General features: G+C 35.7%; 1 protein-coding gene across 8 annotated transcripts in view; it reads right to left on the reverse strand.

Annotated features, from left to right (window-relative positions):
* Positions 1 to 27,999, reverse strand: part of Inpp4b (inositol polyphosphate-4-phosphatase type II B) — a 395,691-nt gene that overhangs the window by 221,625 nt on the left and 146,067 nt on the right. For all 8 annotated transcript variants that reach the window (XR_012435583.1, XM_074041203.1, XM_074041202.1 and 5 more), the window contains 3 exons: positions 24,885 to 24,996; positions 20,233 to 20,305; positions 7,316 to 7,463 (listed from right to left, as the gene is read on the reverse strand). Coding sequence is in view for 7 of the 8 variants with exons in the window: in XM_074041203.1 (XP_073897304.1) it covers positions 7,316 to 7,463; positions 20,233 to 20,305; positions 24,885 to 24,996 (333 nt within the window). In the remaining variant the exon portion in view is untranslated. The remainder of the gene's footprint in view (positions 1 to 7,315; positions 7,464 to 20,232; positions 20,306 to 24,884; positions 24,997 to 27,999) is intronic.

A 27,999-nucleotide genomic window follows, 5' to 3' on the forward strand; every position in this document is an offset into this window, starting at 1 on the left:
TCTAAGTACAATGGAAAATTACAAAATATACATGAAATTTTACATTAAAAATAATCTAATGTGAGATATAAAATTAGAAATATTTGAAAAATATGTCTGAAAATATACACTAACTACATAGGTTGCTCTTAAAACTCAAAGGGAGAAAATGAATGTCTTGGTTTCCACAAATAGGTGTGTTTATGCAGGAATCTATAAACATGTAGATAAATATTCATTCACATGAGTAATTAAGAAGTACAAGTTTGCAAATGAATAAGAGTACAAGTTCTGCATATGTAGCTAATGGAAAGAAACAGAAGTGGATTCAAACTTTCTGGAGGCAAATGGGAAAATACGAAAACAAAGCCAAAAACCTTCGCAAGCACACTGTCTCAGCAATTTCACTTCTAGTACTGAAACCTAAAGAACACCAATGTGTTCAAGTACATGTTTATCCGATTTATAACAACAGGTAAATAAACATTTAACCAACACTTTGTATGCACTTCACTGGGTATAGAACTCTACAGCACAAGATGATATAACTATTACAAACTGTATTTTAGCAAAACATTTATGAAAATCTGAAACATCTTCAAAATATACAGGGAAATTGAAGCTACACAATGACATGTGCAGGGCAGTACATATGCAAGCCTTCATGAACTATCGCCTTGGCAATGGTTGCTTCTTCAACACAGCAGGTAAGTCATGCTGGGGAACTGATGGTGGAAAGATGGTGGGTAGATAAACATTGCCCTCCCTCTCCTATGGCCAGTGTAAAATCTAAAGAACTTCATCCAGCCCATTTAGGGCTTGTTGAAGTGCTGCAAATGCCAATGTTTTTGGTGGTAGTGTACGACCAGGACCGAGGAACTACTAATGGTTGACACTTCAAGATCGGGAGCTAGTGCACCCCAATTTTAGGCCAAGATATCACTTAAAAGGCCAGATGGAGTCTGTGACATTTCAGTGTTTTTTATCAGTCATCCCATGATAGAAACCAAAGGCATCCAAAGGATACCACAAAGAATCAAGACTCCCTTTGTCCCTGATGAAATGTACACACAATAAGTCCATTATTTGCTTACATATTTTCTTAGGTAAGGCAGGGGGAAGTGAAATTCCAAAGGATTGATTATTTTTGTAAAAAGACAAAAGCATCTAAAATTTTTTAAATGGGCTAAATTTTGAATAGACTTGATAATTAGATTCAAGTTAAGCTCTTTAAACGAGAAGAAACCAAGCTATTGTGAACTGGCAACTCTCAGTATTCTATTACTTGCAAGAGTTAGTGTATTAATTTTATATTGCTGTGAACAAATTTACCAATCTCAATTCACCACCCAGAAACAAACATTGCCAATCTGTTATCTCCTTCCTCTAGCTGTTTTTTTAAAATACATTGAGCAAAATCATGACAAAATATTTTCATTGACTAGTAGACTATATTTTTATTTAATACCACATAGTGGAATTGTAGGTGTGTTTAAAATACAACTCAGATGTGCAAGGAATATTAAACTTGATGCCAAGTGAAGGTCATGGAAATCCAAGTCCTACCTGCCAGAGTGAGACTTTGAAATAGAAAAAAGATGTAGAATCTAAAGACCCTTAAAAGTTTCCTTCTCGGTAGGGAATTTAGAGTGATTTTACTTTTTCTTTTTCATATTTTCTGAATTTTTATGACTTTTAGAGTGGGCATGCATTATTTTCATGGCAAAAATTCAATATGTATTTTATATATTTCTAAACTGTGCCTCCAGGAACAATCAGAAAAATCACTAAGCACAATATAAGCCTTTCTTCACAGCAGTAAGCACACCTTGAATGATGTCCAAGACGTTCTGCTTGCAAATTTTTTGGACCTAAACCATACACAAAATTCAAAGTGTAGTGTTATGAAAACACTTCACCGCCAACCTGAAAGCTGTTATGTATCTGAACTTGAACTCAGAAGGGTAGTCAGAGAGAACTCCCAAAGGATTTAAACTCTGTCAGCCGTAAGACTCTGTGTAGATACAATATCAAATTTAATAAAAGTAGTTCACAGTGAGTCCAAATGTCACACTAGCTGTGAGACTAATGGCAAGAGTGTTTTCGGATGGCTGCTGTAGGCTAGGACTATACTGTGCGTGAGTGATGTGAAAGTATCTGCTGTGCCGTTATGTTGCTGCCAGCAATGTTTACACTCAGTCAGCGCTGGCTGTAAAGATAAAGTTTTCTCCTTTATACCATATGTATGCATTGTGCAAATAAGCAAAAAGTGCACACACGTGGTCCCTGAAAACAGACCCACATTAACTTGCTCTGTTGAGTATATGCCAAATATTACATACAAATATTATCTGATAATATGAAATGTGATGTGTGAAAGTTATAAGTAGGAATTAATCCTATTAAGTTAAAAATCGTCTTCCTTTTAAGATACAGTTTTATTATATTTGTCTAACATTTCTTTATTTTTTCTTAACTATTTTCCTTCACAATTAAATCTATAATCGAATTTTAAGAAACATCTGTGAGTTAATGAAACAACTATCCACCTTTGCAATCTTTTTAATATCCCATCTCCACACCTTCGTAAATAGGGGCTGTTATACAACAGAATATTAAATAATTGTTTAATACTCCATAGAAAGATGGCAATACACCAACTTCAGACCTATTGATGTTTGGTCACTAGTTGACATAAAAGTTCAAAATTAGGGTGAAAATAGATATATTGAAAGAGTCAACTCATCCTAAAAGAAAGTATAAGATTTTTCCACTCCAGACTTCACAGATTTTAAGGACTGAATGTGCTTGCCAATTTATCATCTTGATAACTGAGAGTCATGTTCTGCTTTTATAAATAAAGTCTGGTCAAAATACAGATACATTATTCAGTCAAGTGTTATCTACAGCTGTTCTTATGCTACAATGGTAGAGAGCCATGTAGTAGAGACACAGACAAGCTGTCTTGTAATGACAAAAGAATTTATTCTATCCCTTTAAGAACAATTTTTCTTGACTGCTGATGTAAGGCATGACTGAATTCATAAAGTATTTACTGATATTTTTTCTTTTCTGCAGCGCTGAGGTTTAAACTCAGGGCTTTGTGCATGCTAGGCAAACACTACCACTGAGCCCGTGACTTTTCTTTTTTTTTAAGTTTATCTCTGGGTCTGTCTATCTATCTGTCTATTTCCCCAGAGATACCATAAAGTACAAAAAGTGAAGAGACTTAGTGGTGGTTACATATGTTACTCATTGGCTTATTAGTCTTCACTGAAAGTGTGATGATACAATTTAGTTAATATTTACTTTAAATGTTCAGAAGAAAATAGTTAAACAGACAGGCTCCTTAGCAATATAAATGGTCACGATGTAAAGTTATTCAGGAAACTTCTTTTTTCTGAAGAAAACATGCAGGGTGTTTTGTTTGATAATTCTCCCAGAGACCTTTCCTGAGCATGTAGATGAAGCGTTTTGCACTCTTTGTAGGAATGCAAGAAAATGGCACCGTGGCACGTATCTTTTTCATCAAAGTCCATAAGAGAGTCTGTCTAACTGTAAGGTTGAATGGAGGGCAAAGAAAGCATGTAAAACCCTTTCTGGATTTTGAATAAAAGTAATGGAGTTGTTACACAGAAAAGTTTTTCAAAATACAGTCTTAATCAGTCTGGAGATTCCACTTCACCAAGAAAAATGTTTTAACCACTTATAAAGGACTTACAGTTACATTCTTAATTTAATTATGCTATGCTATATACTATGCTATTTACTTATGCTATGTTATATACTAATTTTAGATCATAATATAATTTTATATTAGATTAGATTATAATATATTATAAATAGATCTCTTCATTTAAATGATTTTCTCATTTGGATAACATATATCTTCAAGTAGGTTTTCCAAGAAAGTTTTTGTGGGTGACATTTTCTGAGTTCCTGAATATATAAATATCATTTTCATCACCTTCATTAATTAAAAAAAATCACAACTTGGCTCTAAATAATAGCAGGGGATTTACAGACTTTTTCTCTTCAAAATCATCATATGTTTTTCCATTGTCTCCTGCCATTTAATTCTGCAGAGAAGTATAAAGGTAGCCTCCTATTAGCACATGAAAAATGAAAAAACAAAACTGTAGAGTCAGCTACTCTTCTGTGGTTTTCTTGCTTTTAAGCACACTATTTGTTCCTAAGAATATTTAAAATTATTTACCAGTTTCTAGCTCTTTGCCCTAAACACCTAACATCTCTGTCATCCTTTTGCACATTTCCACCTTTGCTTAGCATTTAGGAAGAGCTTATCATATTTGTCTTCCACATTACTGATATGATTGCTCAGTATCAAATCTTTTCTGCTGGCTCATGTGTTTAATTTGGCTGCTGCACTTTAAAATTTCATTATTTCTCCATTATCATTTTCTTTGTCCTTTTCCCTTTAGTTGGTTCTTTTCTTCTGGATTGCTGATTCTGTTTGACAAGAGTCCTGTCTTACATTCTACTCAGATGAGTAGTCACCTTGTCTATGATTTTTTCATATTTCCCTTTTGAGTTTTTGGTAGGAGTTTTTCTCTCCTTTTCTTTATAATGTTTTAAAAGTTCATTGTTGAAATTTTAAAACATTGCAAAGAGAGATTTATAGAAAAGGTATTAGAGAGAGTAAAAGTTATATAGAACAGGGTGGTCATCACAATCCCTAGGAAGTTTTTAGACTCTATCAGGTTTTTATACAATTTGGTTTAAAAGATTGAATACAATTTTCTTCTCTAAACAACTCCAGTTCTTAGCTCTGTATCTGACAAGGGACTTCATATTTGGAGACACTGCTCCTTTGTCTCCACCCAAAGTGCCACCAACCTTTTTAAGTGTTAGTGAAAATTTGCTAAGAATCCATATGAATAAAAAGAGATAGATAAGAGCACAGGGAAGGTGGGCAACACTTGTGTATTTAAAGAAAAAAAGATACAGCAAAAGAGAGGGCCCTGCCGGCAAACTGCCATACTCAGTAATCTCTTTATTCCTTACTCATTATGTCTCCAGAGGATATTCTATTAGTGACTGGACAGAGATAGAGCAATATTGGTGGGAGTGGAATAGAGGTCGGGGTTGGAGATAGCACTGTGTCAGACTCGAAAGTTCTAGACATACTGCAGAAGCACAGCTGAAAAGTCTTTGGGACATTTCTTAACTAACGATAAAGGACAAATTGAGACAGAAATATGGGTTTTTTTCCTTACTTTATCTCTAATTCACTAGTTTATTGTATTTTTAAAAATTGAACAGCAAGAATGGCCAGATTTTCAATCAAAAAAATGTTAGCTTAAAAATTAGATATGTTAAATATAGCAGATAGTATAATAATATATTATTATGTTAATAAATTTTAGTGCCTTGTGAAGTGCCATAATTTTCCATTGTCTGTGTCTTCATGGATATTTTGTGGGAATCTGGGACTGGCTAAGTTAGATGCACCTATTCAGATTCCATTTATAGGTAAAGGTTTAGTCCTAACTTTTTAAATTTATATCTGCTTTATCTAGCAACTCCCTGTCTGTGTTTCTCAAATTATGCTAGGTCCTTCCTGGAACTTTCAACTTATACTTTTCTGCTGACCCATTCCTTGCCCCATAGCCCTTTTGAGAACCAGCTTCTCTCTCCAACTCTGAGAAATGGTGATTCTCATAACTCTAGTAAGAGTGGTTTTTGATGTCCAATGGTCTAGAACACGTCCATGTTTTGGGGGATGACTCTTCAACTCTGTGACCCTCTCCTCTTACATAGAGGCTGCTTACCCATCTTGAGAATTTGATGTGATCATCATTTCCTCACAGTACCACCTTCAGGAGGGGAAGATATTAAAATCCATTTCAGAATAATCTTGCCTTACATTAATTTATTCTTGCAGCTGGCTCTTGTGTGGATTCCTGGACATAGCACAGCTTCTCTCGGCCTGAGTCCACTTCACTGTCTGATTTCTGTGGGCCAAATTTTCTCACTCTGCTACCTTAAATATCCAACTCCATGTCTCCCTTTCAATCTTTATTGATCCAAACCAGTTTCTTATAATGCAATGCTCTGCCTAATTTTTTTCCCCAAAACTTAGTTTGTTTCCTTTTCTTGCTTTGATATAGTGTATTTGTGCAGTTATTCCTATCCTAATTTCATCAATACCTTGTAGGTTTGATTTGTCCTGTCCACAGTGCTCTTGATGACATGGGCCAATTTGGAATCCCTGGGGACTTTCAAGTCTACTTTATAGTTTACTATTAAAATAGTACTATGTGTGCCACTGTAAGCAAAATGTAGAAATCTAAATGTGTGTCATTTCACTCTCTGCTATAGAGTTCTGCAATTACAGAATGCTAACTATGAAAAAATCACAAATTATTTGAGATTTAGGGCCTTGAAGGTGTTTTGTATAATACAGTGTTTTAACATTTTAAAACATTACAGGTTTGTTTAAATGGCAGAGAAACAAATTATTTAATTAGTTATGGTTCAGAGATATTCTTATCAAGTAATAAGCTCTCAAATCCTTCTGCATTATTAGAGCAACTGATTTAATTTTGTTGAACAACAATACTGTCAATTAGCATAACATATTTTATCAGTTAGCTTAAATCATTTTTAGAACAACAAATATTTGAAAGCCTTGCTACAAATGAGTAGTCTGAAGGTGAGCACTACTCCTCTCTAATTCAAATAGGCTAAAGAAACAGTAATCATAAGCACAAATGGTAAAGACACAAGAATTAGTACCGGACAAAGCTCAAGTTATTGGCTCAGTTCCAAGCTGTCCACAAGAAATACATCTTAAGCCACAAAAGAGAATCACCTATATAATTTGAAAGTTTCTATTAGCCATACTAAAATTAAAACTTAAAAAGGTAGTTAACATTAACTTCAGTACTGTATTTTATTTAACCCCAATATCTTTGCAATGTTAACATTTCATTATTAAATCATGTGTGCAAATGTGCACTAAGATTCTGTGTATATTATACAGTTACAGAACACCTTAATTTACACTAGTCTTATTTCCACCAATCAATAGCCACATTGGGCTAGTTACTACCACAGGGAAAGTGGATGTCTCGATTTTAATGTTAACATCAAACCTGATGAAAATGTTTTCTGAGAAAAGTAGGTAACTAGTAAGTACGTGAAATAAGGTCTATGTTAACACCCAATATAGATCTTCCACAATATGACTATTTCAGAACATGTGTGCATGATAAATGTATGCAATATATAAATTTGTTCACTAAAAATAACAAAAGAAATGACATGAAGAAATAAATAATGTGAGAGACAATGATGAATTATTTCCTCTTACCTGCACAAATCTTCTTTTATGTGAAGGGAAATCAATTCCTTAGGAATATGGAAAGAAAGTATGCTTTCCGACATCTGCTCCCGGACCTGCATCCACTTGTTGTCAGCCGTGGGAAATCTATATAATTTATACACTGGATTCTTTAACACTGGGAAGAAAGAAAAAGTAAACAGGCTATTGTTAAATCATAAACAAATACACACTGTCAGGTGAAGCTTAGTTAACAAAGCCATTAAACATCAAATTATTTATTTGATGAAAAATTTACTTTTTATCAGAATCTATTAGCGTATTAAAATTCCTGAAAATTTTATTTTAACATTTTTTTCGGTAGCTTTTAGAGCTTGCAGTTTTTGTTAAGCTTAAGAAAGTATACAATGAACTGTAATTCACAAATGTAGCTAGTGTTGTCTTTAACTTCCTACCTATTGATTGCTGAAATTCTTAAATTAAATAAAACATATGTACCACAAATGTAAAACATGTAAAAATGCGGTACATGTTTTATTAAAGTGAAAGAAAAAGAAATATAGATGAAAGTATAAGCATATATACATCATGCACACTTTTAATTATACTTATGAATTTCTTGTCATCACTCTCGGTCAACTTTACCTACCTGTATAATAGGTAACAGTGAATATATTATTACAGAAGTTTCTTATGTGTTACAAACATTCATTCTTTGGCTTAAGATCTATTAAAATTTAAATGTTGTTCATATCGTCAATGAATCAATAACATACTTTCCTGAAGCTACATCTTATCAGAAGCAAGTCAGGGAGATTGTGAAGAAAATCTATTTAAGGTATGGGTGTGGTAATTAGATGAGGGTAACAAGCTCATGTAATCCAAGATTTTTGAAGATTCAAGAAGTGAGTGTAGGGTCAGATATTAAGGTAATTTTGACAGATTCTCAGGAAGCAGAGACTGGGTGGGTCATGGTACCAGGCCTGTTGGGGGGAAAAGTTAGCAAAAAAGACCCTAAGAATGGTAGGCAGTAAGATCGTGGCCTAAGTCCAACTCAGGAAAACAGAATGAGAAAATAACCTGAAAATATCTGAAAAATAACCTGAAAGTCAAAAAGTACTGGAGGCATGACTCAAATTGTAGAGCTCTTGCCTAGGAAGCACAAGGCCCTGAGTCCAAACTCCAGTACCACCATCAAAACAAAAACAAATAAACAAAAACTCTTCAGGCTTCTTCCTGTAGCCAGCACTCATACCACACTTCCAAGTCATGTACCTCAGGGCAAATGATTCCATTGCTGTTGGGCAATGAATGTTTTGGTCAAACTTATGCATCAAAGCTTAATGGGCAAGTCAAGGGTTTATTGTTAGTTTGTTCCAGTTTGCCAGTAAAACTGGTTAAAAATAACAGTTAATATTGAAGTCGATATAAGGGTTAAATAATACTGAGGTGGGCACATAAGCCAAGTCACCCAAATATACAGGGAAAAACACCTTTCAAAATTTTAGGGTTCTGTAAGATAGCCATATCTTATTTACTATTTGGTAAACATAATATAACTTTCTGAACATTAAAATGACAATGTATTCATCCACTCTTCTGTAACCATCTATACCCTAGGGTAAACTCTGAACATTATTATTATCAAAATTGGTTTCAAACATCTCAGAAAACTTGATTCTTTGTTTTAATTGTTGTGCTAGTGGGGGTACATTGTGACATTTACAAAAGTTCCTACAATATATCAAATATATCATACTTGAATTCACCCCCTCCACCATTCTCCTCCCTTTTCTCCTCCCATTCCTGGAAGAGACTCAGCAGGTCTCATTTTTCCATTTACATACATGTGTACACAGTATTTGTACCATATTCACCCTCCCACACCCTTTCCCCACCGTTTCACCCCTTCCGGTGGTACCAATCCCCCCCTCCCAGGCAGGATTACAGCCCAAATTGGTTCATCTTCTCTATTTTTCTTCTTTCTACCTTGGTTCTTTTCTTATGGTGGTTTCAATAGATTTTAAAATTCTACATCCATTCTTGTATAAAGAGTACATCATTCTTTAACCACTAGATTTAGATCATCTAGAATGTTTACATACTCCTATTAATAATTAGAGGGATTACTAGAACCAACAGAAGGCTTAACAGAAGGTAAAATATTTTTAGTATGTTGAGAGAAAACATTTTAAAATCTAGAACTGTATGCCCAAAGAGATTATCTTTTGAATATATTCATGATCTTTTAAAATTTATCAATTAGATTACACCACAAATGTATGTAAGAGTTCATTATATTTATCACTTTCTTTTGAAAGAAATGTAAGAGCTTATAGCCAGCCAATGAAAGAAACTATGATTTCATTCATTTTTAAAGTGACAATGTTTCAAAGATATAAGAAATTTATTACTACTTTTATTAGCATATCTCTAGAGTTAGACAAGAAAGAATGTATTGAATTCAATATCATACAGAATGAGACTTCATGAATTCCAATGCATACAACATAGTTAAGAATGTGAATGAATCTGTTTTATTTTTATCATTATAGGAACAAGGAAAAAGGCTAATTTGGAAAACTAGCAGAGCAAAGAGCATGTGAAACTGTTGGAAACAAATAACATCTTAAGGAACTGACATGAGTGAGAACTGGGTTTACAGGAAGGGAATGAACAGTCAGGGAACTGATGACTGAGGCCTTCTATGGGAGGCACCAGTGATCTGGAATGGGATGTAGTTTAAGCACCATCTAGAGTTGTGGAGTCAGATCTGTGAAGGGCTTTCCACTTTAAATGACATTAACAGAGCTACTTTGGCATCTGATGGAGTCACTAATAATCACACCAAGAAAAAGCAGACCTGCTCCACCAATCCCTGCCCAGGACCCAGGGATGCTGTCACAGATAAATGCATCCTTTTATGGTAAGACAAAGCCTCAATCCTGGAATGTCCAAATTATTCCGTAATAACATTTGCAAGTATTCAGTTACTTGGCATACCTACACTCACTAGATTGCTATGCATTAACTCTTTTTCACAATTACAAAGAATCTTTGCATCTCTCAAATGGATAAGAAGAATCCTTGGATTTTGTTCACCTTTTATAGATCAATAATTAATTTTTTAGAAAATTTATATTTCAAATCATGTCAGAAAATATAAAATTATTTTCTCTATTGAAGCCCAAACAAGTCCTTCAGTTTTTCATGTCTTTTGTTTCATTTTAATCCTCATTCTGTGTTCTAAGTATAGACGTTTATTGAAAAGCTTAAGCAGAAATCAAGGGCAGTCTGATTAATAAGCTCTAGAACTCTCCTCTGACCACTAGATACACATCATCCAAAGACACTATGGGAATGAATGCTGCTGTTTTTGAAGTAAAAATATAAAAAACTGACAAATTAATCACCTAAAAAAATTCCCATTAATGTTTCTCACCTTTCACCTTATGGGTTCTGATCTTTTGTGATTCATAGGTCTCTAATATTAGTAATAAATTATGTATATTTATCAATGTCTGAATGCAGTTATGATGTTATAGCTTGCATCTGAAATGTCCCCCAAAGATTTATGTTCCAAGCGCTTAGTCCCAGCCTGTGGCACTGTTGAGAGATGGCAGAACCTTTAGGAGAGGTGGGGCTTAGTGGAAGGTTATTAAAGATGTGCCACTAAAGGAGATCTCTCTCTCTCTCTCTCTCTCTCTCTCTCTCCCTCATTCTCTCTCTCCTTCCTGGCCTCCATGAGTTGAGTCCCTTTGCACTCAACACCATTCGATTCCTGCCATGATGTTCTGTCTTACCAAACAATGGAGCCTAACTGACCATGAACTGAAGCCTTTGAAGTAATGACCAAAAAATAAACCTCTTCTCCTTTAAGATGACTTTCTCTTATTTTGTCACAGAGATGAAAAGCCGACTAACACATAGTGGAACCCACTTAGCAACTTAATTTGACCCAGTGGCATCCTTTATTGAATATCTACTTTGTCTGAGGTAGGGCACCTACTATGTAACATAAAATACTCTAAAAAGGTGGATGATCTTTTAAAAATGTGATCTGACTGCTAATAACCATGCAAATTTGTTGCACTGCTTACAAGAATACCAGATAAGGTGATCTCAACTCAAAATTCTTGCTGTGCTGATGGGGGGAAATGTTTATTCATTGTCACATTAAAGAAAGGTGTGGTATTCATGCATCAAATATTGAAGAAGGGGCCACAAGTGACGAATCTTACCAACTTGTCTTAATGTTTCTACTTTATAGCAGAGATACACTTTCAACAATTCCGCACACACACTCCTGTTGTGGAAATGAGCACATGACCACGTGAATAACTTTCAGCCCCGACTCTCCACTGTGCCAAGAATTTATGCTTTTCTGACCACAAAACAGGCCTATCCACTCAGCAATAACTATGTAACGTGACTTTTGTCAATACAGCCTTGTGTGTATTCTCTTCTCCATCCTTACAATACTTTTGCCAAAACATTTGCCAAAAAAATCACGTGACAGATTCCACCAAGAGGTATTTTGAGTCCTTAAGGCATTTTGGACCACTCCATGGTCTTGTGATAAGTTAATGACAGTAAAGTTCTAAGCTGGTCCAGATCTTGATTGACACATTTCTCCCGAGGGCTATCTCTTGAGATGAACACAGAACAGAAAGTAAATGACAGAATTATGTTCCTCCAAAATGGCAGCCTTACTCAAATGTCTATCACTTCTCCCAGACTCTGTAACAGTAATGTTTATCAAGGTAGCATGCCACCTGCTTTTCCAAGGGATTCAGCAAATGTGAAATCCAAACTGCAGTGATTCTGAATAATTCAATGCAAACAAAGATGCCAAGAAAATGTTCAACAAACCAACACAGTAACACATAGAAAGAATGTGGCTCAAGCAACCCCAGGCAGAAAAGATAAACCAGAGATATCACAGGGATGTTTTTCTCTTTTCTGATTCTGTAAATAAAAGAGTGCAAGGGAAATCAGTGGGTTGATTACACACTGAACTTTGGAAATAAGACTCAGAGTTCAAGGGATCATCAAACGGTATTTCATCAGGCTCTTTTACACACTTCTTCACAGGAAGTTCATCTGTGGTTATCCTTACACACTTCCTTGCTTTCAGGACATAGTAGAAGTTACATATTTAAGAGGAATCTGACTTTCTTGGCTTTAGGCCTTACAAAATTGCTATTTTAATGCTCTGCAGATTCTTGTGTAAAATCTATTCATTCTATAGTTTTAATTACACCGTTGTTTAATTATTCAGCTGCATCTGAACATACTGTCCTGTAAATGCTACATTATATTATTTAGGATAAGTCTTTGTAATACAGTGAGATACTGATGCACCCTTATTTCTTCAAGAAAATAACCTTAGATTTCTATACATAAAAGTTGGGCAAGAACTTTAAAAACTAAACAGAGATAACAGAAATACCATCCTGAGTTGGCTATAAGAGAGGGAAGTAAAATGTGTGAGTACCTTAGAAAACATAACAGAGACAGCTCTTTAACACATAATGAAACAAAATGTTCAAACATTAAACTCTCAAAACAATTTAGTGACATTTCAGTATTTATGTTATGAAATCTAGATTGTGTTACTGTTTTTCAGTCAAAAACAAAAACTAGAGTAGAAATAGGGCTCTAAGCTGAACTGGACCTAATACTGCCTCTCTCATCCTGCCAAACCCAAAAGCTCTTGGTATTCCATCTTCAATTTAAGGCCAAGAATGAGAAAAAACTCTAATAGAGGCCATAACAAATCATCAAAGTAATATTTGTCTCCCATGGTAACACTTGGTGAATTTAGTATATAAAATGGCTTTAGATCTTGGGTGGTCAGAAAAAGGGTGTGTTTCAGCTCTGTTCATTGTTTCAGTTAGTAAGGACATAACTAGAAAAGCTAGATGCTGGCTCATATTTCATGCTAAGAAACCTAGAGTGGTAAACTTGTTTGCCAAAATGATCAAGGCATTCCCTCTGCCTCAAAGGAATCTCCTTTCGTCCCCTTTTTTTCCTTATAATGATTATAAGTAATCATCCTATAAAATCAGTTCAGCTAGCACCTCCTTCTGGAAGCCTTCCTTAGCCTCCAACAGATGCCTCTTATTTTTACTGCACACTACATCTACCATGGTTCCTGGTACACTAACTGTGCTCTAGTTGTCAGTTTACTGTCTGTTATAGTTTAAATGTTAGATATCTTCCAAATGTCTGCAAGTTAAAGGTTTGGACGTCAAGGTGCACTATTGGGATTGGATGGAAACTTTAGGAAATGTGACCTAATGGAAGGTCCTTAGGTCCCTGGAGTCATACCTTTCACGGGAACAGGGGACCCTGCCTTTTCTCATCCTCTCTCTCTCTCTTTGCTTCCTGGCTCATGAGGTGAGGAGTTTGTCCTACCACATCATCCAGCTATAATGCACCATCCTTGCCAGAGGACCAGAGCAAATGGAGCCCTTGGCTTTGGACTGGAATCTCCAAAACTGTGAGGCAAAATAAATCTTTCTAAGTTACTTGCTTCTGTTATTTTTGTAGAAACAAAACACTGATTAATACTCTGTTCCATGTCACCCACAAGAATGTGAGTCTATTTGAGAGGGATTGGACCTGCACAGCTGTTTGGGGGCCTCCACCTGACAATGCCAGTAAGTGCAAACGTTCAACAGAAATGAGCTTAGACTTTGCAACTCAGATGTTTCCCATCACTATTTTCTCCATGAAGTGAATGGTGACAATACCAAGAGTAGCGTAAACTAAGAGGTGGGAAGGCAAAAGGGAAGGACATCATTAAAAGCTCCACTTCACGGATGTGCACAACCTCAGGATAAAAGAAGGATGGATGAAAGTCTTCCTGACATTCCCCCATAGAATGTTAAGCTTTTGCCATATGATTGTCTTATTCTTAGTTTACTTGAGGGGGCAAGAGAGATGATGACTAGAATAGAAAAGGAGTTGAAGCACTTATACCCATCCCCAAGATGGTTCCATTGATTATTAGTGAAATTCACTCTTCCATCTGAAGCTAATTAATATCCTAAATATATCAGTACACAGCAATGAATATATTTGGAAATTCCAAAACAGCAAGGTGAATGGATTGCATCACTTTTATTGAAACTGTGAAAGGCAAAGAAATCAGGAAGTAAAAAGAAATAAGGGTTAATGTTATAGACCAAAATGGCCCCAAAGTTTATAACCAGAGTTATAGACACCAAAGTGAAAACTGTTTAAACCAAGTATGGAGAAATGATATCTCTGTTAATATAAAATATTGTCCACCTGACATTTGACAAGATAGTACATTTAGTACCACATGAATGCGAAGACAAAAAGGGGAAACCCAGGAGTTTACTTTTTCAATTATAATTCATCAAGACTCAAAATGAATATAGAAAGAAATAATAATAATTACTATCATTATGGTTTGAACTCAGGGCCTTAGGCTTGCTAGGCAGGTGCTTTACCTCTGGAATCACACCTCCAGGCTATTTTTGCTCTATTTATTTTTTGTATAGAGTCTTATCCTATTGCCTGGGGCTGGCCACACACCCCAATACTCCTACACCTCCTGTGTAGCTAGAACATCATAGCATGTGCCACCATGCTCAGTTCATTTATTGAGATATGCTTCTGCTAACTTTGTTTTCTGTCCAGGCTGACCTTAAACTGTGAGACTGCTAATTTCAGCTTCTAAATAGCAGAGATTATAGGTTTGAACCACTATACTCAGCCTGAAAAGGAGTATTTTTGACAATTTCAAAGTCAATAAAGGCATTAGTGAGGCGAATATTATCCTAATATTTGAATCAGTTGTGCAGTATTGTGAAAGGCAATTAAAGTGTCTTCTAATATATAAAAAGGAAAAAAATTAAGAATGAGAATTTCATAGGATTTTTTTGAGGAAAATTAATTATTTTACTCCAAACTTAAGTGATTAAATTTAAACATCTTTCTCCTAGAAAGAATAAAGAGCAGATGTCTGTTACCAGAAGCATAAGATAAGGTAAGAACACATGCTGTTAGGCATTTGACAGCCTTTCAAGTCCCTCTATGTTTGCAGACCATTCCCCGTGACATTTAACAAGGAAAGCCCCAGATATGTGGCTGAGTGTTTAGGGTTAGGAATCACTTTCATCTAAAAGGCCATATGGAAGAATTGGCTGTCTTGTCTGGTTCTCTTGAAACCTCAAAGGTGTACATTCATCAGAGACCCAAACAATTATTTCTAAATGATTTTTTTATTTTACCAATAAATTATTAATCAAGTTCTAAATGACAGAAAATTTTTATTAGGACAATGAAAAGTATGCACATTAAATACTGTGAAATTCAACTTGTAAGATTTAAGGGTCCAGTGCTTATTAAAATAAAATGTATACAATATTTTTTTAAATATGAAAAGAAAGAAGCAATGTTCTGTCTGTAGTACCTGACAATGTAATATCTTCTATGAAGCAACAGTCATAGATGGTTTAACCTAATTTTAAGAAGAAAGAATCAGAAATATAGAGGCCAATTTTGAGGAAAGGTGTGGCTCATTTGTAAAGTCATAAGCAATGCACTAATAAATCCTCTTAATAGGATGGTAAACTGCACCTATGTATTTATGAATGGTAACATTGTATCCTACATAGTTACGGTGAGACAAGATAGGTAGATCAGGTGACAGAGAAATTAAAAGTAATACAAAATAAAAGAAACTAAAACTAAAAAGGCCAAATTCAGGAATTAAAACAGAATCAAAGAGTAAAGGCTAAAAAATCACTAAGCCAGCAAGCTTTCCTACCACTGCTCTCCTTTTAGGTAGTAAATATATTAAATCTCCTTGAATTAAAAGACACAGAATAAAAGCATGTCTGCCTTTTATTTTAGATGTTAAACTGCAAACTCCTAAACATGTAGGGAGACAGTGAATCAAAGGACTGATGAATGGATTATCTGACCAGGAAGGAACCCTACATGTTATACCGATTGACCCTATGTTTTGGGTAGGCCTAGGCTCCTTGTCTCCATGTTTTGTGTAAAAATAAGTTCTGTCTTAGCCATGTTTAGGGTAATGGACCCAACTAAACCCACTTGTCTCCATGCCTGGAAACAGCCAAATGATGAGGGGCTGATAGAGGAATGGTCACTCTGAGTCCCCTAGCTCAGGAAACACAAGTATGTCCAGGGCAAAAACAGATGTTCTTGAGCGTGTTAGCCATTTACCAGCAGGACATGGGTGACTGGAGCCGTAAAAAATGAGGGGTCTACTGAATCCTGCTCAATAACCACTTTAATGAAGCATACTACTGCTTTTATAAACTCCTTTTACACAGAGAGCATTTGGTCAGAAAAAGCATGCCAAGTATTAGGTGTCAAGGTTACATTAGCACAGGGAAGCACAGTTAAAATTAACTCTTTCTTATGTCTCCTTTAAAATAAGAACAGAGAAGCAGAAGAAACACACGTTCAGCGTAACTTTCTTATTTACATCTGAAGGACACGAAGCCATCTGGGAACCTTGAATACTGTTTTTCTGGACGTCTGGCTTTCTCACAAGGCCAGATACTAACTCACATAGGCAAGGTCCTTGTGAGAAAAGCTCCAAGGAACTGAGGCAAAGTCCCACTGCTGGCTCTGACAGAGTGTCTCTGCTCCCAGCCCCTGCTTGTGAAGCAAAGGGTGCTTCTTCCCGTCTCCTTTTCTCCCTACTTTCTCCTGTTTTGCTAAATAAATCCTTGCTAATTTTCCACTTGTGAATTTTGACTTTTGTGAAACCTCTCAAGATGGAAAAGGAACCTTCGTACACTGCTGGTGGGAGTGTAAGCTAGTACAACCACTTTGGAAAACAATATGGAGGCTTTTTTAAAACATTAAACATAGATCTCTCATATGATCCAGCAATACCACTCCTAGGGATATAGCCAAAGGAAAGCAACTCAGGTTGTTCCATAGGCACCTGCCCACCCATGTTTATTGAAGCACTCTTCACAATAGCCAAGCTTTGGAAACAGCCAAGATGCCCCACAACCAACAAATGGTTTCAGCCACAAAGAAGAATGAAATTTTGTCATTTGCAAGTAAATGGATGGAACTGGAGAACATCATCTTAAACGAAGTTAGCCAGGCTAAGAAGGACAAAAATCATATGTTCTCCCTCATATGAGGATTATAGACCCAAAACAAATGTATTAACATTATTGGACATGGGTCACACACTAAGGGGAGGGTGTGTACAGGAGGAATAGGGAAAGAGAAGAAAACCTAAAACTTGAAAGTGTTTGATGTGCTCACTGTAGAGGAGCAAATATAGTAATCTTAAACCGACAGAGGAAGGTGACTGAGAAGTAGTGAAGAGGTCTGGTAGAGATGAACCAATGTGGGTTGTAATGCACATGTGCATGGAAGCAATGCTAGGAATCTTTGTATATAGCTATCTTTATCTCAAACTAGCAAAACGCTCTGTCTTTCTCATTATCCCTTATGTTTTCTCTTCAACAAAATTGGAGAAGAGGACAGAACAGGTTCTGCCTGGAAGTGAGGGGGTGGGAGGAGAAGGGGAATCGGGGGAGAGATAGCCCAAACAATGTATACACATATGAATAAATGAATAAAAAAAATTAAAAAAATAAAATCCTAAGACTGCAAAAAAAAAAAAATGCTTTTCATCATGGATTTCAAGTTCCTGTGACTTGCATGGAAACTGGGACACTGAGTTGAGATTTTTCCCCCTTCTCTCTCACCAAGGAATTCCCCTTAGCCTTTTCCCTTCTTTGAGAAGGGTGGAAATCACCAAAGTTGGATATGCTCTCTCAGAAATTGAAGGACAGCATATACCTTAATGAATGCCATGAAAATGGTCTTTAAAGAATACAAAGAATAATTTTATGATCCAAGAAGTACGGAATTCAAGAAAGGAAAGCACCGTGTCAGAACAAATGCTTGCTGACAGGGAGAAATTTCTCAAAATGCAACAACGGTAGGAATCTTTGTGACAAGGAACATTAGTTCCTCTGACTTGGCATTGTAATAAGTGCAATACTATTTAGAGTTATACCAAAAACAATGGAAAAGTAAAAAATCTAGAGAGATGTGTCTTCTTGAGAAAAGTTTTGTTTTATCTCCATAAATGATAACTTCTGAGACAAAAGAAAAAAATAAACCTGTAAATGACAAAGAATTTGTATATGGTATCATGCTAAACTAATTTAAATGAATATATTTATGATATTTTTTTTAAAAAGAAAGAAAACAGGAAAAACTAAACTCTGTTACACTCACTTCAAACATTTGAGAGCCAAAAGGGAAGTCAAAGACTGTACAGATCAATTTCACCATTGAAATGCAAAACCAAGCTCACTCTACTTACTGGCAAGTCTGGGCTTTGACACTGGATCTTTGGAGAGTCTGGTCTGTGCTCTGATTGAACACCACAAGAGGCCATCTATTGTTCAGATGCAGACAGGGTGCCTTGGTTGATGTGACTTAGCAAGAACAGCCAACTCCTCAGACCTGTGAGAGACCTTACCAGCTACACTGCTCTACATTCAAAATTAACTTCCTCTGCTCCTCAAGACCTAGCATAAGAGTTAAGCTTTCTTACTACCACTTTACATAAATGAATAAGCCAATAATTAGTTATATCTCTTCTTTTAGCAACTTTATCTTATGAGTTATATAATTAGGAAGTCAAACTAAATAAGAGCATCCCATATCTAATACTCATTGGGTCTTCTTAGGGTCCTGCTTGTTTCCCATACAGTTAAGAAACTTGTAGATCTTCCTTACGGAATTGAAAATTCTGCCCCCACTGCTCCTTCTGTGCCCTCAATCCTCCAGATTCCCAACACACACATTCAACTTGCAAGGTAAACAGGCCATGAAAAGGATAAGACCTTAGGGCAAAGAGCTTTTGCTTTTTACAACAGATAAGTGAGTTTCTTGAATTATAAATGAAAGCCTCTAGAGATATAAATAGAAGCATGAACAGCTGCTATGAAACATGGCATTCTCTCCCACTCAGTCAATAAGTACTTCACAACTCACTCTACACTGGCAAGTTCCATATAATACATTAGTACAAAGCCTTGGGAAGAATGTCAATAGCTCCCTTTGCCTACAGATTCAACAAAGCAATACCACATGGGAATTTAATGGATCCGTGACAAAGCTGCTGAGTTTAGATAGATAGATAGACAAATAGAATAAAAGAGAAAGGTACACACAGGCCAAAGTCATACATATTCTATATCTATACAATGCACTTTGTATTTTGAATGGAGATATTTTATAGCTATTGCTTAGTTTGCAATTTTAAAATTTTTTTTAAATCTAGTCTTTATGACACTACCTTTCATTTCATCTGATCCTCCTTCATAAAACTCAAAAAAAAAAAAAAAAGTAGCCAATATCCTAGGTGCAGAGCGTTCCTTAAAGTTCCCTGGGCTAAAAAAATTTAGGATTTTCAGAACAGAGTGGACTGTATTGCCAAAATTGTCACGTTTATGATAGGAGAAAAGCAATAACCCCTGACCTTCCACTCCTCTGAGTAAGTGACTTACATTGCAGAGCACAGCTGCTCCCAGCAATTACATGTCTGTTTCCTTTACCTGATTACAATTTGTACATCACAAATAGTAATTTAGTAATCTACAAAGCTTGCTATGATTTCCTTTAGGTTTTTTTTTGTTTCAGATAATATTCAGTTCAATAACCAAAAGGAATTTAATCATTCAGCCATCTGGCTAAGGTGTTTATATATCTTTCCTACAGAATTGTCCAATTTGCCCCCCTTCTGCTGGCTCTACTGGACTCACCAGTTCATTTACTAAATGCTTAGTAAAGATTCTCTAGGAATGCTGTCCAAGTTTGGTGTTGAGCTCATAGAAAATTAAAATTTATGTTCACATGACATTAATTTTAATATCCAAAACTGACTTACATACCTGAATTCAAAAAAGGTAAGTTATCTTTTCCATTCACACTTTCTGGGGCTGTACATTCATATACCAGTGCACACTAGGAAAGAATAAAGGAAAAAAGGAATTCAATATATTTAAAAATTATCACAATGAGAAATTAAATGATTTTATATTATTAAGGTCATGAGGCTACATATATGGTTTCAAAAAGTTTAACCAAATCATTTTCAGTAAAATTATTTCTAGCCTTATCTTTACTGGGAAGCTTGTTTAGCTTATGATTATTTATTCACATTTACATGTAATATGCTTGTACCATATAATTACAGATGCTATTTCAGCTCTGGCTAAAGGCTACTCAGGGAAGGGAAATCCCCAATGTCCTAGGGATATCTATTTTATATAATAAGTCATACTTGATTAACTGAATTATTTTCATTTCTTTCACCTGGGCTAATTTCAGATCAATAGAAAGCAAATTGTTTTCTAAATTTTATGTAAAGGCAACTTCAAGTAAAAGATAAAATATACTGACAGATCTAATCATATAGGGCAAAAGGATATTCTTTTTTTCCAACCAAAACAATGCAAACACTGCTCATAAAATATGAGGAGTATTAATAAATAAGCTGATCTCCAGAGTGCATGACTGAGAAAGATCATGGTATTGGCAGAAATGACATTTCTCTGGACAGAGAGAGAATACACAGAGGAGCACATTGACTTGTTTCTAGTGAATGACTATGACGGGAGAGAACGTTCCAGACCATCTGTCAGTAACCAGGAGACTTCCTATGAGACTGCAACTAAGAGAGGAAACCAAGCTCTTCTGATCCCAGGAGGTTAATAAGAGACCAATTTTCACATGGAAATGCTATCAGAGAAGGACTGGAGGGATGAGAACTGAGAAGAGAGTAGAATTCTCTACTTAATTTCCCAGTCATCCCCCAGCACCAAAAGACCTTGAAATCTATGACAAAAAGCATTTCCAAAGGTTTCACAAAAAAAGGAAACTCACAGAGTAGAAGGCCAGAAAGAAGGTGTGTCCCACACCTGCTGACACACAGGAGGTGGGAAAAAGAGGTGCAAAATGGTGGCCCCCCATCCCAGGTGTATTTGTACTTTCTGAGCTTGGGGAATCCAGCCTGAATCCTTACCTAGACACATAGGCACATCACCTAAGAACCCATAATCATTTTGCTGGAGACCATGGGTTTATGGTGGGTTTATTATGACCTAAATCATGGGAATAATGTGCATGACCTTTTAGGGCATTTCTTTTCTGAATCAAGGAATTACCTTCCATTCTCAGACTCATTTAGGGAGATTACAACTCACTTAGCATCTAAAAGAAGGGAGGGTGATAGAAGGACTATAAGCATCTATATTCCAATTCCTTGTTGTTCTAGTGATTTTCATCTTTAGTTCCTGATTTCGTCTTATTTCCTGGCTCAGGTTTTTAAACATATTCTTAAATTTTTATGATTTTTTAATGAAAATCATAATTTTTTAAGATTACACCTTATAGCCGATCTAGCCTGCCTCAGACAGGTCTAGCATTGGTTTCTTCAAATGAATTTCCTATCTCTAGTCAAAGGTGGTAGGGGATAAGAGAAAGAGCGAGAGTGAATTTTCACAGCAAATATACTAGATATAAACAAGCAAGTGTAAAGAAAATGAGACAAACAAAAAGCCTAGAAAGTTCTTTGACTAACAGGATCTAAAGGAAGCATCCTCCTGCAGGTCCTGTAAGGCTCAGGTGATTGTCCCCAGGAGGTGGCACTAGACATTCTTGGGCTATTTCCCAGCTGCTTGAGTAGAACACAGTTCCTTCTCCACACCTTATTTTCCTTCCCCCAGGGATTGACCCCTTTTGAGAGACACAGACACTGAGATCACTGTTTATTCCTCAAGTATATGGTGAAGGAAGGTAAATACTTCAAAATATTGACTTAAATGTTACTTTCTGTTTTCTTATAGCTTACTACTTATACCTCTACTGCGACATTCATCTCATTACTCAGCAGATTTGTTGATGGGCAAAACCTATACTTTCATAATTTCATTATTGAGTTCTGACTTTAGTAAAAGAATGAATTACTACAAACAGCTCTTACATTTGGTGTCCCCTAAATCATTTGATCAAACAGAAGTCATAGATCCTCCCCTTCTTTTAATCCACAGTACTTTGCAAATGTAGTTGTCAAACCACTGGAGCAATGTGCCATGATGCTTGGACATACTTAAAATTTTTATTCCTCCTGTCCCCCATATTTCTCCTCCTCCTCTCCCTATCCAGTCCGTTTAAGTAGTCCTTCACAAACACTGTATTCATCCTGTCAGTGTTCTCCTCTAGCATATATAATGGCTACTGCTGAGCAGTAAAACCTAATGTTATCAGACCGGCCAGGAAATCTATTCATGATTTTTCCCTGATGGCCTTCCCCATAATAACTAGATCAATAGCTCTGAGTCATCCTTTTTTCCAAAAGAACATCATTAACAGAACTTACAGGAATGTTTCACTTTGAACCATTTTAGTGAAGTCCATAACTGATAGCGATCAGGCCACTGTTCTGAGACACTGCTTTCCTGGACTCTGAATAAACAAAATCAACTTTATGATTCCTAACAGAACATCTATTTTGCAAAGTGAACACAGAAATGTGACCTTCATATACTCACGACTTCCATAAAAACTGGAAAGCAGATGGGATAATTTCAATCTAATAGCATTCTTATTTTCTCTTTTATGATATTTTAAAATTCTACTTTAAGAGAGCAGACTTACAGAGGGGTCCATATATATGTAATTTCAAAAAACATCGCCAATGATTGTGACTGCAATTTGAAAGGCAGTGAGATAAAGTTATTTCTATATTATTCTTTCGAATATTGTTGTGTATATTGGACCTTACTATATATGTTCTTCACACAATCATAAATATTATTAGAAATTAGTAAGAGAGTTTATAGTGACTTTATTAAAAAAAAATTCTGAAAGTCCAGATAGGACAGTTGACGCCAACAAAGTTTTGTGTGTTTACCACTTTGTCAACTGATGACTCAGACATGGTATGCACTGTGACCGCCACCTTTACATTTTTTCTGAGTTAACTTTACTGAGCCAGAAACATTCTGTAGGGCTTTGGCAAGGCACAGTCCTAGATATCAAGTTCTCCATTTCTAAAAAAAGAGATTGATGGAATTTTCACTGCTTCATAATTGTGACAGCCTAGAGTCACAGGGTGCGTGAGCAGCGACAAGGATGGAGAGGTGGGCAGGAATAGGGTCTGAGTCAGGGAAAACAGCTTCACTTTGGAGGGGGACATGTTTCTGCTCCTGCTGCACTGCTGCCAGCCCTGGCATGATTATCTGCCTACTTCTCCACTTAGTTTCCAGTCCAGCTTCCAAATTGCTTCTTCTTGATCTGATGGCAGGAATTCATGTGGTGGTGAAACAGATGAGTTTTATGTGAAATTCTAAAGGGAACAAGAGTGGAATAAAGTAGCCAGCCTCAGGAGAGAAGTCTTGCATGCACCAACCCAAAAAGGATCTCCTATTAAATTTCTCCATGGCCCTGAAATTTGCAAGCAGCCTGATTTAAACGTCAGGCATCCTCAGAATAATTTCATGACATATGAATAATGATCCCAAGAGAGAGTGGAGAAACAGAAAAAATAATTTTGGGGGAGCTGAGAAGATCCTAGCCTATTTGGGGGTAAAACAAATATTTTAGTTGAAAGGCAGCCTTAGAGTTTTCTTGTGACAGTAATAATTTGTTAAACATTGGATAAACATCATTTCCCAGGTAGATATTTTCTAAGTACCAAAAGCCAAACATGTTCCAAGAGATAAGAAAGAATAAATTAGAAGATAAGTCATGATAGGCTTCATCATTAAGAATATTTATGAAAAAGTAAGAATTATAATTCATAAAAATACTGGTTTTCAAAAAAAAACCCCACTGTTAGTTTCTAAGTCTGTCCTATGTGTTGAAGTGTGTCAATAAATCAGGCAATTGCACTCAGAAAGAATTTAAGCTAATATTTATATTGGGTTTTTCTTTCTTAGAGAAAAAGAAGCAGAAAGAGAAAACCCCAGACATATTTATGAGCATCAGGCTTTTGTCCTGGGCTTTGAAACGCTGTTATGCTTCTGACCGGTCAATCATTGCCCCAACTCCAGAGCTGTCTTTCTGCTATATATGATGTCCTGCCTCTCTTTTTGCAATTTTATAAAGCACAAGGTTCTTGTTAAATCCTCCTTCTTCACATAAAAATGAAATCCAAATTAAAATCTTTCCCAAGATGGGCCTGGGAATAGAAAGCAGGCTACTATTGGCAATAGCCCTCCCAGAATCTTCCGTTCATCTCACGTCGGGTTAATTAGGGGAGAATGCAGCGATGATCAATACTTTTGTTCTGACTGAGAAGAGGCAGAGCTGGCAGTGAGGAGAAAGGTGGTTCTGAATGTTGCATAGCTTTGCATAGTTCCATGCAAATAGGTCCTCCGGTTCAGGGGATAACACACACACATATTGTACTCCAATTCCACAGCTGATTTAGCTTTTGAATAATGAGATTTCAAACCCCACAGCATGATGGTGATACAGGCTTCTGGCAAAGCTGATCATTTCTAATTTAATTTGTGCAATGAGTTGACTGAGATCCTACCTTTTGTCCCTGTACATCTGCCGTGATGTGGTCGGCTTCCCCATCCTCGATCTCCCCCATCTTCACAACACTGACCTCTATGGTGCCAACCACTTTGCCACCATCTGAAGTTCTGCAACCAGAAATCAGTGAAATGCAAAGGTGAGAATTTTCTCTGTCAAAACATGTCCAGACCCTTTTGTTTCTGAAAACTACTGACATTGTTATTACTTTGTTTTAAACAGATCTGCTTAAAATACAGCAAAACATGTTACTAGTATTGATGTTGTTTTTAATTCAAATGAAATATTAACTACAAATACTGTCAAAAACTACCTCATGAAGGTTGTCCCCCTCAAAGGCTCTCAGGAGCAACCTTGGGGAAAGAATGCCATGTAATGAATGAATGTCCTATTTACAACCATTGAATCTTGACAACAGCATCAACCATGACACCTCTGTACCAACCACATGAAATAGTGTCCATGGCTACCACAGAAAATGTTGTCAAGTAATGTAGAAAACAAAAGTAACACCCATGGATTCCTCAGTGGCAGGGCCACTGGCAACAAAGAATGTGACATTGTACCTTTTCTCTAAGATAATTTTTCTTTTTAAAAGAGAAGGTACAGAAGATTCTTTCCAAGCAAACACAAGTTAAGGTACATTTAAATTAGAACAAGTTTTTTAGACAAGAAACAGATTTGTAAAGTATGAAAGAGTTATCCAAGGTAACAAAATGGCAGCCCAAAGCTTCAAACTTCTTCAATCTATTTGGTCACTGATTAATACTGCTGTATTTAATGCTAATATTATTACTATGATTCCCATCACCATTATTTTTATCAACATAAAAATATTATGAACAGCAATAATAAGGAAAGATAAAGATGAAATTAAATCACCACACTTTATAATTCTTTAGTTTCTTTGTCCGGGCACGGAAATCTACAGTACAAATGGTGCCATTATATATCGTGGAAACACTGTGACACACGGTAATATTTTTCCCTCAATTTTATTGAGAGAGTAGGCCGCAGGCCACCCCACAGGTCTGGTGTGTTGCTGAAACTTCTAAGCCAAATAGACTTAATAATGATGGTCACATGACACTTTATTTTCTATGTTAGTTTGTTCTTATCTGAAATTTGTTCTGAACTTTTAACTTGAATACTTCTTTCAACTGTTTCCTTCTAAATGCTGCTGTTTTATTATAAAAGGTAAAGAAAAGAATAGAAAATTTAGTGTAAGTAGTTTGCCAAAATGCTAATTAAAACAATGAATAAATTAAGTAAAAAAGAAGCATAATAATGTTATTAGATCATAGCAAAATGTTTTAATTAAATGAAGGGTACAAACTAAAAAAATTATACCTTTTGAGCTGTGTTTTTGAGGAAGCTAAAATAGGAAAATCCTGGTGATATTTTCATAACTATTGTCATAGTGCAATAAGATAAGGATGATGCATAGAATAAGAACAATGATTTATTGTCAAATACTAATTATGATTTCTTACTAAAGCATGAAATAAAATGCTTCTTGGTGATTTTTAAATCAGCGGAAATTACAATATTGGCTCAGTTATTTGAAATATAGACAAATTAGGATTTACCACAAAGCAGATGTAAATATATTCACAGTGCAATGTTCGAATCTGTAGAAAATTATATTAGCTCCAATTCATTATACCATTTTCCACTTGACTATGACATAACAACTTCTTACAAGTCATGATTTGGCATATCTCTGTATAATTCTTCAATATCTATTCGTTAGAGTTTAATAGTGATTCTTAACAGTATATAAATAATTTTTTCCTAGAGATTTTCAGTATTTTCCCCCTGCAATTGATTATATACAAGTAAAGTTTTCTTTTTCTTCTCAAAAGGAATTATTTAAAATTTTTTGCTCCAGCAAACTTAAATGTCTAAACATGCAAAAGCCTATGTATAACATTCTAAATTTCATCATTGAACTAATCCAAACAATGCACGGAATGATTTGAAACAGTAGGTAGACTTCTCACAGCCTTTGCGGGGGTGTAAAATAAAGCAATATATGCTGTAATGCTTATAAGTATGAACTCAAGGATTGACTTGGGCTAGTCACATAGCCACGGGATGCTTTGCTTTCTTCATTTGTAACTCAATCCTTCTTTAAAAGATTAATTATGTGAGATGATTAATGTGAGGTGTTCAGTGCTGTGCCTAACACAAGGCAATTGCTTCTTCCCACACCTTCATCCTAGTGGTAGTATTGGTATAGCAGCAACAGAAACAGTTACTACTAGCATTAATGTACCAAATTATATGTAATTCAGTTCTCTCCAGAAGTGTTACTGAAGTTGATATTGAAGGTTACAATAAAAGAACATGGGATCTCATGGCATATGCATTTCTGGAGTGATTAAATGCACACTGGAGATACAAAACTTAGTGATAACAGATGATGCTAGGATGCTTACATTGCTAGCAGTGCAGAATACAAAAGTCTATAGCTATTGAAATGCAAAAATGCTGAGGCAGATGAATAAGCAATGCACAATGGGAGTAAACTTTATTCCCCTTTTAAAATATCTGACTACCTGCTCAGTGATTCTTCTGTCTTTTCTGTTTCCTATGTTATCTCCTTTAGTCTTCCACTTAGTCCTTGAGTGGAATGAAGCTAAGAACTTGCTTAATCTATTGATATTATAGAAGTCAATTTTTCCCAAAATTTTTTTAGATAGGCAGCTTTTTGAGTTTCTTGAAGTGTGTTTCCTCATCTGAGATTTGTGAGACAGAATGGCAAACTCAGGTTATAAACTGAAGAACTGAACCCACGACACCTCAAAGAGTGGTTCACCCTGTTACTGAATCAAAATCTAAAATTTATTCCTTTTCCTATGTGTTATGAAATAGTTTACAATACCAAGAATACAAATATCGATACCTCTCTTTAATTGGGAGAGCCAAAAATGAAATATTTATTTTTTATGAATCCAAAGGTTCCTTCAAAAATGATTTCCATAGAGATTCCAAAAAAATTATTCTTAATTTCTTACCTATGCTTTCATCTTATCTCCTGTCAGATTGGGGAAACAGTAATAATAATTTGACTTTTCCTCACCAAAACTCTACTGAATTTTAACTACTGG

Source organism: Castor canadensis, chromosome 9 (genome assembly GCF_047511655.1).
Source record: "Castor canadensis chromosome 9, mCasCan1.hap1v2, whole genome shotgun sequence".
NCBI classification, from domain to species: domain Eukaryota; kingdom Metazoa; phylum Chordata; class Mammalia; order Rodentia; family Castoridae; genus Castor; species Castor canadensis.